The sequence below is a fragment of the Leptonychotes weddellii genome, chromosome 14, assembly GCF_054177405.1.
Source record: "Leptonychotes weddellii isolate Sample4059 chromosome 14, ASM5417740v2, whole genome shotgun sequence".
In the NCBI taxonomy this organism is placed as follows: Eukaryota; Metazoa; Chordata; class Mammalia; order Carnivora; family Phocidae; genus Leptonychotes; species Leptonychotes weddellii.
Window position 1 is genome coordinate 13,974,460 of NC_138382.1, and position 15,936 is coordinate 13,990,395.

General features: G+C 42.7%; 1 protein-coding gene across 2 annotated transcripts in view; it reads left to right on the forward strand.

The window, feature by feature from the left end:
• Positions 1-15,936, forward strand: part of RORB (RAR related orphan receptor B) — a 176,700-nt gene that overhangs the window by 121,133 nt on the left and 39,631 nt on the right. For both annotated transcript variants that reach the window (XM_081802848.1, XM_006731254.3), the window contains exon 4: positions 781-1,182. In XM_081802848.1, the coding sequence (XP_081658974.1) occupies positions 781-1,182 (402 nt within the window). The remainder of the gene's footprint in view (positions 1-780; positions 1,183-15,936) is intronic.

Sequence of the window (15,936 nt, forward strand, 5' to 3'; positions counted from 1 at the left end):
ATACATCATTAGTTTTTGATGTGGTGATCCACAATTCATTGTTTTCGTTGACATTTTGTTTTTTAAAGATTTTATTTATTTGATAGAGACACAGCGAGAGAGGGAACACAAGCAGGGGGAGTGGAAGAGGGAGAAGCAGGCTTCCCGCGGAGCAGGGAGCCCGATGCGGGGCTCGATCCCAGGACCCTGGGATCACGACCTGAGCTGAAGGCAGACGCTTAACAACTGAGCCACCCAGGCGCCCCAATCCTGGTTCCTTCTTATGTGTGGGGGAAAAAATCCACAAACCAAAAACTACCAAATAGTGCCTGCTATTAAAATGTCAACGAAAACAGGGGCACCTGGGTGGCGCAGTCGTTCAGGTCTGCCTTCGGCTCAGGTCATGATCCCAGGGTCCTGGGATCGAGTCCCGCATCGGCGGGGGGTCTGCTTGTCCCTCTCCCACTCCCCCTGCTTGTGTTCCCTCTCTCGCTGTGTCTCTCTCAAATAAATAAATAAAATCTTTAAAAAAAAGAACCAGGATTATGCCTTCTAACTTCATAGCAATAAGAAATAACGTAAGTTTTGACATTTCTTGGTAGCTTAGAGTTACTTCTCACTATGCACATAAACCAGTCCAGCCCTCCCGAGTCTAACTTTTCGCCGGATGCGGGCTGCAGATGAACGCACTCTCGGGCTTCTGGGTGCTAGGATTCTGTGCATCTGATGTTGAGCCTTGGGCTTGCCCAAATGATAACTCCAAGCGTTCTCTCCCGCTTTTCTCTCTGCCCTCCCGCGCAGCCGTGAAGTTCGGCAGGATGTCCAAGAAGCAGAGGGACAGCCTGTATGCTGAGGTGCAGAAGCACCAGCAGCGGCTGCAGGAACAGCGGCAGCAGCAGAGCGGGGAGGCCGAAGCCCTGGCCAGGGTGTACAGCAGCAGCATCAGCAACGGCCTCAGCAGCCTCAACAGCGAGGCCGGCGGCACTTACGCCAACGGACACGTCATCGACCTGCCCAAGTCCGAGGGGTATTACAGCGTGGATTCCGGCCAGCCGTCCCCTGATCAGTCAGGACTTGACATGACTGGGATCAAACAGATAAAGCAAGAGCCTATCTATGACCTCACGTCCGTACCCAACTTGTTTACCTATAGCTCTTTCAACAACGGGCAGCTAGCGCCAGGGATAACGATGACCGAAATCGGTAAGTGGGAGTCACCTCCCAGCTCCCTTTTGGCAATTCTGCTTTGAAGTCGCCTTGGTCCTGTGTAGTAGGGTCGTGGTCGTAGGTCTAGGTTCGATGGCTTGTGTGTGTGGCTTCTAGTAAAAAACACTATTTGATTTAAAAATTTTTTGTGATAAATGTCCTTGGTCCCCTGCCCCATAAAAGTTGATGTCAAGCGAAGGAGGAAAGAAGACATGATCAACAGGAAGATGCTATCTGTAAAGAACAGATGCTCTCTGTTGAATTTGGGTTCATCACTGAAGGAAAACTGTTATTGGTATAAACAGGAGAATTTCAGCAAGTATTCAGAGTGATACTATTCAAAATAAAATAGCTAAGGGATGTAGAAGCAGTATGTAATACCTGAATGAACAGGGCTCCAGCTCTTCCTCTAAGATAACTTGGGACTAGCCAGAAGCAAATGGTACCTCAGTTTCCTTCTTTTTAAAGGCAGAGGGGTAGACCAGAAGACCGCTATGTCTCTTGTAAATCTGAATTCAAGAATTCTACCTGGGAATAGAGTCTAAATTCCTGGCAGTGAAAAGAGGGTAGTCTGGAATGTTACAGAACATATGAGCAACCAATAAGTTACACTGAATATTGCAGCTTTATTTTACCCTGTTAAGCTCAGGAGTCTATTAAATGTTTAACCAGTTGATCTCATTAACTAACTGCCATAAAAATATTGATGTAGGTTTAATACATGAGCCTCCTGGGTCATGAAGTTGCCTGTTAACAGTAGCCTAGAAGAGCTACACGAACAGTGGCTCTACCAGGCTTCATTGTGTTATTTGGTATGGGGGGGTGGGAGGGAAGCAAGCTAGGCCTCAGGAACCTTGGAGAAGCCTCCTCCTCATATCCTGCCCTGAGAGGTGGCAGAACCAGGCCACCTGAGTTCAGATGCTGACTCTGGCTTATTATTTAAGCTGGGGCCCAAGTTTCTGGATCCCAGTTTGCTCATCTTTCAAAAAGGAAAAGTATTAGTTCCTAGATCACACGGTCGTAGTAAGAATTAAATGAGTTCATACTTGCAAAACAGAGCAATGTTTGACACTCAGCAAGTGTTCAATGGTTATTATTTGCATGCCAGTCACCTTCTCTGTCTAAACTATGAGTAGGAGCCCAAAGCCTACGAGCGTTTTAAATAAAGTTGATGTGAACACATAATGAAGTACATGCCATATGTATCTGGGCTACTTCTACCATCTGGTTGAGGAAGATGTGATGTTACACAGTTACAAAACCTGAAACATTATGTCTCTTTTTTAGCAATTTAGCATGTGACAGTGAGTAAAGAAGTTGTTGACAAAGCACCCGCAATGACATTCACAGCTGAGATACAGAAAACTAAGCATCAGCAATCATGACAAATACTCATTTTTATTGCTACCCTTAACCTTGGTTTTTTAACTATGTCATAGGCACTTCACATGCATTTAATTTTCACAAACATCTTAAAAGTAAAAATATTCCCATTTTACAGATGTGGAAACAGAGGCTTAGGGGTGTCTCATGGCCTTTCCTGGGTCCTTCGGTTCCATCCAGGCAGTCTGATTCCAGTCCTTTTGCTTATCCATTACCCTGCTACCTGCTCTGGGTTTAATATCCACAAACTGCACTGTCAACCAACTGGGTCAGTCTTTTAAAGTGGAGTCGCTCCAGGTGCCTGGGGGACTCAGTCAGTTAAGCGTCTCAGTCTTGATTTCGGCTCAGATCATGATCTCGGGGTTGTGAGATTGAGCCCCACGTTGGGCTCCACACTGGGCATGGAGCCTGCTTAAGATTCTCTCTCTCCCTTTCCCTCTGCCCCTCCCCCTGTCTCCCTCTCTTAAAAAAATAAATAAATAAAGTGGAGTCACTCAGTCTTTCCACGGAGACATATTAAAAAGAAAAAGAAATAGGCACCATTTTTTGCTTTTATCCTCCTTCATATCTAAATATCTGAGTCTGGTCTTGATTTTGAATATACGTATAAAACATAATGAGGCAGAAATTCATAATCATTGGGCAGTCTTCTGCCCCATACCCCAAAGGAAAGGCTTCTAAGAATTCAGGAACCACAATTTCTTTGTGATTTAGAATCAGTTGGAAGTATTAGGGAGAGAGAACTACAGCCAAAGCCATCAAGTCTGGGTGCGCATCTCCCAGTAGCTTTTCCTCTCTGGCCCTCAGTCTATTTATTTATGAACTGATGCATTTGGACTAGATGATTTCAAAACTCGTCCAGAGTTTCTACAGACATCAACACCCAGAAAAAACTAGCATATATTTTTCCTCTTTCTCCATACCATTAGTATTTAGGGATCTCCAGCTACGCTGTGAAGTTTCGGGGGTTTCTTCCATCAGACTTTGAGGGATGCAACTGGCTTGCGCTGCTGCTATTCCCAAGTTGAGCAGACTCCCAAACCTAAGTAGTGACTTGGTTCACATTTCGTTTGAACAACAGTGCCATCTAGTGGACACAAACTGCTGTGGGTGTCAAAGGCAGATAACCTATGACAAGCCACAGAATTGCGGTACACTCTTCTTTCTTGCACCATCCAAAAAACTGTCGCTCATTGTACTAAAACACCACGTCCGCAGCAGTACCGTTGAGCAGAAAAGCATCAGTGGTATGGGATGGTGGTGAAGAACTCTGGTTCTAAAGCTGAATTGCCTGAGTTCAAAACCTTCCTTTCCCGACGGCAATTTCCCTAATCTCTTTGGGTCTGTTGTAAACCTGGAACAACAATAGTCCCACAAGAGGGTATTGATGAAATGAGTTAATGTTCATAAGTTCTTAGGAGGGCACCTAGCGAGCGTAAGCTGTACTATTATTATTAATGTAATTGGTATTACAATGTGATTCATATCATTATAATTAATAACACTAGTGGTTATTATAAGTAATATAATTACCTTTTCTTGAGCACCTGCACTGTGCTGAGCAAGGTCCTCCGTTTAATTCTCATCACAGTTGTATTGTGCCTATCACGGAGGTAGCTGTATGTCCATTTTACAGATGAAAAAAGAAAAGGCTCCAAAGTTACAAAACCTGTAAAAAAGCAAAATAAGCATGTGAGCTCAGGTCTGAGTAACATCAGAAGCCATTCTTTGGACCATTATGCTCTATGTCCTCCCACCAAACAAAGGGAACCCCTCACAAGTTAATTGGCATTCATACAGCAAAACATGCTCAGTGTTTGCTGCCTGTCTGCCATCCTTCTAGGTGGTACAAAGAGCGCCCAGAGTGAGAATGCTGACATTTTGACCTCCCTTGATTAATGAGCATCTATACTAATCTGGCTGTTGGCAAGCTGTCACAGAAAGAACTCTGTGCAGACAAAATAGAAAATCTGATTTTAGCCACATTCTCACTGGGTGAATTGAAGGCGATAGGACACTAAAGAATTTTTGAACATCATTCTTGGCTATTAGAAGCCCTGGTCTGCTTCCCCTGGTTTCTGAAGGAATAATGAACTGTGTACAAGCAGGACATTATTCTGATATTGAGTTTATCTTAAAAGCAGCTGTTTTTTAAAACCAGTTTTGGGGGCGCCTGGGTGGCTCAGTGGGTTAAGCAACTGCCTTCGGCTCAGGTCATGATCCTGGAGTCCCGGGATCGAGTCCCATATCAGGCTCCTTGCTCAGCAGGGGGTCTGCTTCTCCCTCTGACCCTCCCCCCTCTCATGTGCTCTCTCTCTCTCATTCTCTCAAATAAATAAATAAAATCTTAAAAAAAAAAAAAACAGTTTTGGGAATAGTTCATGTAGAATATGGTCTTACAGCTTGGAATTAATTTAATCAAACCACATGTGTAAGAACCATGAAACAACTGTATAAGCAATAGTAGACTCGTCCCAAAAAGTGAGTTAAAGGAATGTCATGAGAGTCAGGAATATTCCCCCAGAAAATCCAAGCTTATCTTTCTAAAAATATACCAAAGAAGCTACAAACTTCTTAGGTTTGTATGGAGAGAAGTCTAGAAAATGCATGTTAGCCTTTTTGAGCCTCAGAGGTGGATAGTGAAGAAATCATCCCATTTTGCAGATGAAGAAATTAAGGGATTTCTCTAGAACACAGAGTTAGGTGACAAAGCTTAAATTCTGATGTAGATAACTCTACTACCCTAGACTACCAGGCATTCTTTGGAAAACATATTTTTGAAATGTGCCAGGCCTTCAAGACCAGCAGATCATGGCTCCTGCCCTCACCAGCTAAGAGCCAGACATGAGAACAAACTATTGCAATTCAGTGTGTCATATATTGTAAGTCTTGGACATGATGGTACCACAGACCCTCCTGGAGGTGAGGGAGATGGGAGGTATTGCTTACTCTGAGCCATATCTCTTAACAGGAATGGTTTATTCTCATGGTCTTGGAAACAGAAAACAAAATGCGGGTAAACAAACAGAAAAATATGAAACATTTCAAGAATTATATCCTTGGGTTTCTCAAAATCCCGTAGGAGGAAAAGTCATGAAATAAGACAAGGACGAAAGTAAGCTGCAAATTAATATTTAGGCAGGAGTATTAACTGGGCTTAGCTGGAACTTTATTTCAAGCTGGCGTGAGGATGTATTGTATCTTCGGGGATAAAATTTTGCAGTTGTGGGTGGCAGGGAGAGGACACGGGCTAACGGATCCCCAGCGAGCGAGCGAGCAAAGAAGGAAGGGGAGGCTCCTATATGTGCTCCCCACTGTAGCTCTTAGATGGGTTGGGGGATTCTATAGGACCAGTACTTTTAACAAAAGCTCATTTAAGCTCAAAGACGATTGGCAGCATATCTGAGAGGTACTAGACAACAAGAGAGTTCAAATAGCCAAACAATATGCTTTTAAAAACACGGGGTGTGGGGGGGAAATCCATCAAATTAGCTGTGAGGCTAAGTGGATAAATTACCTTTTACACACATCTCCTGAATTTGCTGTTGCTTTTAGTAATTTTCTCTCCAGATAAAGACAAAGAAATGTGAATTCCTTGGTCTCTCCTATATAATCTTAAATATAGATTTAATTTCCTATTTCTTGTGTGCTCTGTTTATGGAGCCTGGAATTTTAAGCATAAAAACTAGACGTAAACCTTTTTTTTTTTTTTAAGATTTTATTTATTTATTTGAGAGAGAGAATGAGACAGAGAGAGAGAGCACGAGATGGGGGAGGGTCAGAGGGAGAAGCAGACTCCCTGCTGAGCAGGGAGTCCGATGCGGGACTCGATCCCGGGACTCCAGGATCATGACCTGAGCCGAAGGCAGTCGCTTAACCAACTGAGCCACCCAGGCGCCCGAAACCTTTTTTTTTTAATTACCTATTCCAGAAGCTGAGTATTACTAGAGGAGATTACATAGAGATTGGTATGAAAGTGACCTAGTCCCTTTTACTACTACTGAATTCTATCAAGTCTACATAGAAACATAGAAGATCTCACTAGCGTGCTTTATTTGGGAGAATTCTATCAACATTGGTGTTTCAGTTGTTACTTATTAAGAACCCCAAGCAGGTGCTATAGTCTTAAGGTGGCACCTTTAAGGGCATATGCTTCTACAGATAAATCTTTTATAACTGCTTAAATCTATCTATGCATATTCACATGTATATTTAATAAATATACATTTCTCTATGCATAATTAACGACTCGTTCAGAAATGGTACAGAGAATAGAATTCAATTCTAGCTACACACTCCCTTTGTCCCCCAGTGGCACCAGTAACAAACACAGGTAGGCATGTGATTCAGGAGCAACTGTCTAGTAAGTCATTGAAATAGATAAAAATAGACCAAATTAGTGAGAAAAATCATTCAAGCAGCATGGGGAAAGGAAAGCCCAGTGCCTTTCGTTCTCCCTTCCTTGCTTTGAGGGTAGACCCCTTGGGAACTTCCACTGTCCTCCAATACCTCTTGCTCCCCCCACCCCTGCCAACCACAGGCCCTTTGCAGGCAGTTTAGGGACCATATATTAAAAATCCTTATTCCACATACTAGCCATGTGAACTTGTTCAAAATTAGTTCCGCTTTCTGAGGTTCAGTGTCTTTGTCAGAAAAATAAGGTGGGTTGGACTAAATGACGTTGAAGGATTACGATTCTCCCACCTCGTGGTGGGAGGTTTAGCCCTCTATACAAATATTCCCTCTGTTTTAGCCACTTCCCAAAGACAAGGATAGGGTGGTAGAGAGGAGGGACCTACAGGTAACTAGGCTGTTCTGCAAGATGCTCAAGTCCCTTGCCTGTGACTGTCGCCAACCACACCTCCCTCATAGGGAGGAGGACCCGTGGGGTGGGATGACCCTATCAGTGATAAAGTTAATAAGCACAGTCAAACCAGAACTATGCACCAGCCTCTTCTCTCCATCCACCCTCCTGAAAACAAAACAAAACGAAAACAAGAAACCAGATTAAAATGAGCATCAAAAATCACCAGAGACAGCTCAAGAAGAGGGTGGCAAGCAATCTCCAAATAGCCCGAGTTCATGTTCATTCAGTGTAAAGGATTGGATACTGTACAGAAACATCTTCAGGGTAAATCCGCCTGTCCTCACTGGCCCACTCCAACCTGACTACCTCCCTGAGTCTCTCTTGTGGGAAAAGAGGAGGCTGTAAAATGAAGATATGTTTTTGACTGCTAAGGGGCCTTAGCCTTAGCCCCAGGCCTACCAGGTTACCTTGGGCACTGGAGAGAGTCTTACTTGACTCCTCCAAAGTTTTCACACCCCCTTGTTCTTTGCCACCTACAAAAGAGGCTGCTATCTCTAGAATCCTGCTTTCTATCTCAAGAGAAATTTCCCAAATATGGGGACTGGGCTAATCAGCTCCAGTTGTCACATTTCTGGGATCTCTACCATGGCCACACTCTTGTATTAACTAGTCCATGGCTGTGCACTATTCTAGGGTGTCCTGGGACAAAGAACTGTAGTTCTTTGCTAGGGTCATTCAGATCCGTATCTTTCTAGATATCCTTTAATAACCTCACAAAGATGATCTAAAATCACCTAGTGATATGTTGTAGCCGCTCTAGTTCCAAGCTCTGTGCACTTACTGGAGTCAATGGCATGATGTATACAAAAGCACTTTGTGACCAGCAAGGCTCCAAACAAATAGAAAGATGGTTTACATTATAAGCAATACAAAGATACATGCTCAGGTCAAGTGCTTGTACATGTATGCATATTAGTCGCTACGTGCTTTACCTCTATTACTACAGCTTTCCTAATGTGCTAGCATTCACTCCAGTAGGTAAATATTCTAACTCACCTTTTCTGTTTTGAGTTGAAATTGCACAAAACTGATCTTCCTCAGTGGACTTTTCCTAGAGATACTAGTGCAGGATTAATTTTGGACTCAGAATTCAAAACTTCGTAAGAAAACTCTAAAATCTACCAACAAGGAAGGGAGGGAGGGAGGGGGGAGGGAAGGAAGGAAGGAAGGCAGGCAGGCAGGAAGGCAGGCAGGCACTACTGAGAAGCTGTCAGAAAACCAATTCCACTTTATACACTGAATTTCAAAAGCCATGGTAGATATGAAATATTCTGCAGTAAGGAAGAGGAAGGGAGATTTCAAGAGGTTCTGCCTACAACTTGTCAAGGGGGGAAGTGTTTATGCTTACGAGATAGCCTCTGAAACAGCCCCCACGGTCAAACAGCATTTCGAGTCATTACAAGCTTTGACACTGGCTCTGGGCAAGAGCCCTGAATTGCTTTTCCACAGATGCGGGGTGGAGATGTACTGTTTTATCCATACTTCCACGCACCCATCTTGGGAAGAGCTTGGTTAGGGCTAAAGTACCACGAGGGCCGTCGTGGAACACAGAAATGTCATTTGATGGCCAGGTCCCCGGAAGTGAAGGTACTTCGGTGTTTACTGCCGTAGGACACAACCAACCTGAGAGGCTCTCCCTGTCAACAGGCACAGGATTTACTCCTGTGAGGTTTACCAGCGTGGGGGGACCTGTGGGAAATGTTCCTTGCTGGAAAGACTTTTTTCCTTGTTTTATTTTTATTTTATTATTGTTTTGATTTTATTTTAGGATCTAAACTTTCCTGTGGCAAAATACCTTCAACCCTAAGGAGAAAAAATGTACTATTTAAATTTGAGCCATGTTTCTAAGGCCCATTGTGGAAATGCTCTCTTGTTGTAGGACGACTTAGAGCTAGACTACTTAGAAAACACTTATTTTAAAACATTAGTCGACTAAAGGTATTATTTAAGGAATCGTTACTTTTTTAAATTTAGATTAAATGTTTGAAAATGTAAAATTTACCTCCCAAGATTTCCTCTGAAGTAGTTCTTTTTAAAGGTCAGAAGTGCATTGACTAAATTTCCAGAAGGAAGAGGGGGATTGCTTCAGTTTAAATTCACGGTCAATCCATAGGTCAACAAAATCTAAATAGTAAAAGTCAATCCTGATGATGGCCCTGAGCAATTTTCATAATTAGGTTTTCATCATTTGTGACCCGCTAATTGTCCTTCGGGTAACGTGTGGAGGCATAGTCTTTTAAAGAGAGTAGGGAAAGATTTTAATGGACTCTGGTTGCATTGCTCTTGTTTGTCCCATCTGAGACTCTTCTGTCCTTTTACCCTCTGTAACTCTGCAAGACTTCCCCCTCATGAGTCAAAACAAAGAGAAATTCTCATGGAGCCCCTCAGACTCACGTAGCCATGTTTCACACAGCCCTTAGAAGATGTCTCTCCTGCCAAATCCTTCTGTAGATGGAAAATCAAACCCAAAGACACTAGGACTTTAAGATGTTAAGTGACTTCCCAAAGGGCACAAAGTAAAAATCTGAAGGGGTCCATGTTGGCTTCCTCTGTCTTACAAGATAGCTCCCTTTGAACTCATTAGTTCCAGGACATTGAAGTAAGTTGATGTTTCCTGATTGTTCTGTGAAGGAGGTCTTTCACTATGAAAGTTAACTTTGAAATGTAATGTTTTCATAAAAGATTCTTTCTCAGTGTTATTAACTAGTTGAAGAAAGGGAACTGTAATTTCCCAAAAGTTAGACATATACATTATCACAATAAAACAAAACACTTGTGATCCCAAATGGCTTTCCATTATTCAAGTATTAAGGAAGAAAGCACCTTCTTAGATGGTTCATCTGTTTTGCTGCTTTGTGATGCTTTTTTGTTTGGCTTATACTCTGCTTAGACACAAATGCTAATATAGATTCTTTCAGTTTTTCTTTCTGCTTTACATTGTGCTTTCTTACCTTCTATTTAAAGTGCTCTTTGGGGCATTTGGATGGCTCAGTCGGTTAAGCGTCTGCCTTCAGCTCAGGTCATGATCCCAGGGTCCTGGGATCGAGCCCCACATCGGGCTCCCTGCTCAGCGGGAGGCCTGCTTCTCCCATTCCCTCTCCCTCTGTGATCTCTCTCACTCTCTCTCAAATAAATAAAATCTTAAAAAAAAATTTTTTTTTAAATAAAGTGCCTTACCTGAGCTTCCTAAAATTTGAGAAAATAGTCACCATTTTTATTAACCATCCATTCACTCAGTCTTTGCCTAGATATTATTATTACTTGTAGTAATAGTAATCTAATTTTTTCATTGTTTTTCTCTGTGTTCATATTTCATTGAACTGTGTTGATCACCTTTTCGTCATTTTTTATAGTTAATTACATAATCTCATATTTGTTTAATATAATTTTTCTGAAGAATTCTAAGAACATTTTGGTTCAGGTCCACATGAAGTAAAAATCTGTTATATCATTTTTTGATATAATAATCAGCAATAGAATTTGTATGAAAAGGAGATCAGAAGCTATCTTAATTCACTGGTGAGGGAGTAATGGGTGGTTAGACCTGAGCCAACAAAGGAGTTATAGGCTATTTATGCTCCCCAACTCCTTCTTAAAAGAATTTGAGAAACTTAAATGCTAAAAACATATGACTTTCCTATTGAGGCTATGCATCACTAATAGGTGGCTGTTTTAAGCTTAAATGTTATTGATGTTTTTATGCTAACAGGACAGTTCTATTTATGCCTAAAAAATAACAGTCTCTAAATAGAGATTGGAAAAATCAGAAAGGTCTTGAAATTGACACTGTCCTCCCTGACAGTCACCTATTACACCCTAACCAGTGCACCTGTTCCATTTAATGACAGGAAACTTACAAAACTAGTAGTCTACGGTCAAAAAGACAAAAATGTGCACTTGGTTAAATGTTTCACCTTTCAACCAGTTGTTCTAATATAGTTACTGCCTCAGAGCGTGGATTCTGAGGAATCTTGATACTCGGAAAACGTTAAAACTTGCCTTGAGCAAGTCCGTAGAGATATCCTGGCATTAATTCAAAGTGAATCCCCTAAGAATTCCACTTTCACACCAGTAGTACAAACGAAACAGAGAACTGAGTGGTTCTCTAGATCCTTAAGGCAAGCGATAAATTAAAAATTCATTAATCATTTTGATTGAGGCTGAACTAAATAGTATTTTAGGGAGAATACTTCCGAGTTTAAAAGAAATCCCTTGTGGAGGAAAATGAACAGAGGGTATAGTTCACCAAGAAGAAACCATCCTTTCTTATGAAACAAAAAAAAAGGGAGGGGGAGGAGAAAGAATTAGGAAGTTCACATGCAACCCCCCTCGAGTGCTATATATAGCTGGGGTCTCAGCTTTCTCTCGCCTTGGTACAGTTGGGCCACGGGTGCTCTTGGTAATAGCATGGAAAGCAGCAGTTTTTAAAGATATACTCAACTTTCCCCGCTCCCAGGATGTGGGATTCTAATGAAACCACCTGTGTAATCCATGTCAGAGATGCTGCAGCCTTTGGAGAGCACCATTTGCTGAAATGTCTAGTGAGAGCTAAAATAAGCCCCTTTGGTGGAAAAAACCCGCTGAGTGGTTGAAATCAGAGCTGCAGAAGGTCACTTGCTATTTTAGAAGCTGCAAGCTGGTCCTCATTTTATAGCATTACCGTTATAAACAAGAAATTGTCACCTTGCTTGTCAGTTTACTTATTTCTCGCCGAAATATACACACGTAGTCTTTTTTTCTACATAGAATTGGGTAATTTGGATGATTTGTTTCCAAACTTCGCTTTGCTCTGCAGATCAGTACATACGCAAAATTATTTTTCATGTATTTCTTTAAGGGTTACTTCAAAATGTTATTTTTACATTGTGTGATATGACTGATCTTTAAAACTCCATTTACCTTTGTGAACTTTATCATATACATTTCAACCATCTCTAAATGCGTTAAGGAAGGACTCTCTTCCGACTTCTTAGATTTATTCAACAGATCACAATGAAGATTGATGAGGATGGGGGAGGGGTGTGGAAGTCCTTTAAGTCTCAGAGAAGAGGGAGCCAGTTCACTTCTGACATTATTTAGATACAGTCCATTTGGAAATGGAAGAAGGAGGTTAGTTCCAGCCCCAGGGTTCTATAATTTTTGCACACACTTGAGAATTACCATCAATTTTATTCTAGCTTTCCCTTCGAAAATTTAATTTTTCTCTTATTGCCCACATCGTAAGTGGATTTAAGATTACCCCTAAGAGTTCCAGGGAAGTGTGACAATTTTAACAATATTTTTTAGGTTTTTTTTCCATCAAAAATGATCAAGTGTATTTGCTTTATATCAGTTGTTTTCTAAGCCTCTTTACTGGGATATGATTGGCGTACAAAAAGCTATGCATATCATTAAATATACAACTTAGTGAGTTTGGAGGTAAGTACAGTCTGTTAGCCACAGTCTGTGCCATAAACATATCCCTGTATCAATTATTTTAAAGATTTCTAGTATTATTCTTATACTTGGATGTTTCTGTCTCATAAAGTCACTTAATACGAGGAGTTACAAACTTTGCTAGTCGGTTGTAAGTCTTATGTTCCAACAAGCCTTCCTTCAAGAAAAGTATCAGGGTCAAAGTCCAAAAGCAAAACAGCAATTTTATTGGGAGAGAGGGGTGTGGAGATAAAGCGAGAGCTAGACGTTGCTCGTGAAATTAACGAATAGAAAATAAGGCTCATGGACTTGACATTAACCTGTAATTACACACCCAGTTTTTCTTCACAGCATCAGTGTTTGCATTTTACCTCATCGTGATTGAAAGGAAATGACTAGACGGAGCATTTAAGATTGTTTTTCTCGTTCCTTGACATCATTTTATTAGCTATCAAAGCAGCTCCCGTACTCTTAGTGAACTGGACAAACCTCTCTCTCACTGAACATATACCTAGTCTTAACTCCTGAGACAATGTAGCTACGTCTTTATAGCCACTTAAGAAACTTCTAGCCTCATCCCTGATCTCAGGGAGAACAGGGTAGGGTTCATGGACATTGCCCCTGAGGGCAGGAGACCTTCCCCTCTGTCAGCCATCTGGGCCATAGTCCCGTTGAAGCCCTCATCCCAGCACAGTGCGGTGGGCTCCCACTTGGACGTGTGCCGTCCGCAGCCCAAGCTGGTTAAAGAATCTGATGAAAACTAGGCTCTGACCAGCAAGTGCAATCCAAGTCCAGGAAACGGATGAAGGGTGTGCGATTGCCCAGAAAGATTCCATATCCTCTGCTCTTTTACCTCAGTCTCTTTGTCTGGACTTCTCATGCCGTCGGTCCCTGGAGAGGACTGAGTGTACTATTACCTTTTCTATTTTTCCAGGCAAGGACTCTTGAAAGTTCCTTTGGCTCCTAGCAGGAACTTTGCATACTGCATTCTTTGTTGCTCCCTTTATCCCTTCTTCTTAAATCCTTCTCCCCTTTTCACAACCGCAGACTCTCAGTGCAGGCAGACCATCTCCTCTGATGGCCGTGCATCTTTCGAATGGACAGAATGAGCCCTCAAGCCCTGCTCCCAGGGGCCCAAGTCTAGCTTTATCCTGTGGTTTATTGACCTGCAGCTCACCTTTGCATGGCAGACTCGTGGGAGAACGTGGAGAAGGGCCACTCGCAGCTGCTTCGCCTTCGTTGATATTTATAACTCTTAACGTCAAACAGACGTTTACCTTTTATTTCTCGCCACAAGGGTGTGGGAAATAATAGTGCACGTTCCATGCTTGACCTCAAAGCCATTGGCGAGGGCTTAGGCTTTAAGATCATCTAACACAGGACAGTATAAGCTTTCCAAAATCCTTTGTGGATTCCAGAAAATGGAAGAATAGGTGGGTGGGTGGACGGACGGACGGGCGGACATTTTCAGTATTACTTTTACTAACTCAACATTGGTTGAGCACCTTCCATATTTAATGCTCTCTGTCTCTCACTGCCACACATGCTGGTCCTGGGCATCCCGCTTCAGAACTGTCTTGAATCCAGAGCCTCCTCCTATCTTGCTTGACTTCACACCCCAGCCTGATTAATCTCGTGTACTCCCTCATGCCCCTTCATCTTCTTTGCCCTGGCTAAGGTCACCTTTGTAAAACAAAAACCCGACCGGGTCACCCTCCAGCTCCACAGCCCCCCCCCCCCCGGTTCCCAGCTGCCTAATGAGAAAAGACCCATGTTCCTCGGCCTGGCTTGCTCAGCTGTTGGGTCTCTGGTGCCAGTTTCCATCCCCGGTCTCATTTCTCCCATCCCTCCACACACTCTATGCTACCAGCACAACAGAGTTCTGGCCAGAAAGGACAGCCCTGATTTCAAATCACCATTTGCTGGCTCTATAAAAATGGCTCTAGAGTCACTCACTCTTTCCCTCAGTAAAAGGGAAATTGGTTGTAAAAGGTGAGGCTTATAAAGAGCAGAAATTATCTAGCTCCTAATAGCTGTCTGTCTGTGCCCTTATAAGGTCAGTCCCTCTACCTGAGGTGTGCCTCTCTCTTCGCCACGTGACGAGCCCCCGCTCAGACTCAGACCAACAGGCTTCTTCTCTCTGGTTCTTTTTCTGCCTCCCCCAGACTGAGTTAGATACGTTCTTCTTTGGGCTCCCACAATAACTCAAGGGCATTTAGTATGTCATGATATGATATCTGATATGATATATGAGACTGTAAGACCCTTTAAAAAAAGACAATGTCGTTTTTAAAAAAAGTCTGTACCTTAACCTGGCATATAATAGCTTTTGTTGAATGAATATACGAAGGCACTATGCTGGGCTCTGCAGTCCAGTTCTTGAAAAGCACACACACAACCTTGAAGGGTATGGAACAAACGGATCCCCACAAATAAGCACAATGCAAGTCTGAGCGGAATAAGGGCTCAGTCGGACGTACACTGGAGTGTAACAGCGGCCGACCCCTCTACCTGAGGTCACAGAGAAGCAGGGAAAACTCCTCAGGGAGTGGACCTCTGAGCTGAGTCCTAAAGCATGCGTGTGGATTTTACTTCCAATTTTGCTTCACCTGTCTGTGTATTTATTATGCCCACCTCTCCTTATGCCCTATAGGACCCCAAGCTTTGGTGGCAGAAGGCTAGAGATTTTTTATTTTTTTTTATTTTTTAAAGATTTTATTTATTTGACAGAGAGAGACACAGCAAGAGAGGGACTACAAGCAGGGGGAGTGGGAGAGGGAGAAGCAGGCCTCCCGCAGAGCAGGGAGCCCGATGTGGGGCTCAATCCCAGGACCCTGAGATCATGACCCAAGCTGAAGGCAGACGCTTAACGACTGAGCCACCCAGGCGCCCCTGTTAGAGATTTTTTAAACCTTGGCCAGGAGTTCCCAGGAGATGGCATAAAGGGACAGATGAAGTGTTTTTCATAATGCAGTTTTGAGTGGCCCTTCTAGTTTTGCTTGTAAACCCTGAAGCCTGTAACTTACTGACAAATCAGCATATCTTTGAAGATGAACACAGACTATACCAAGAAGATAAAGGTTTGA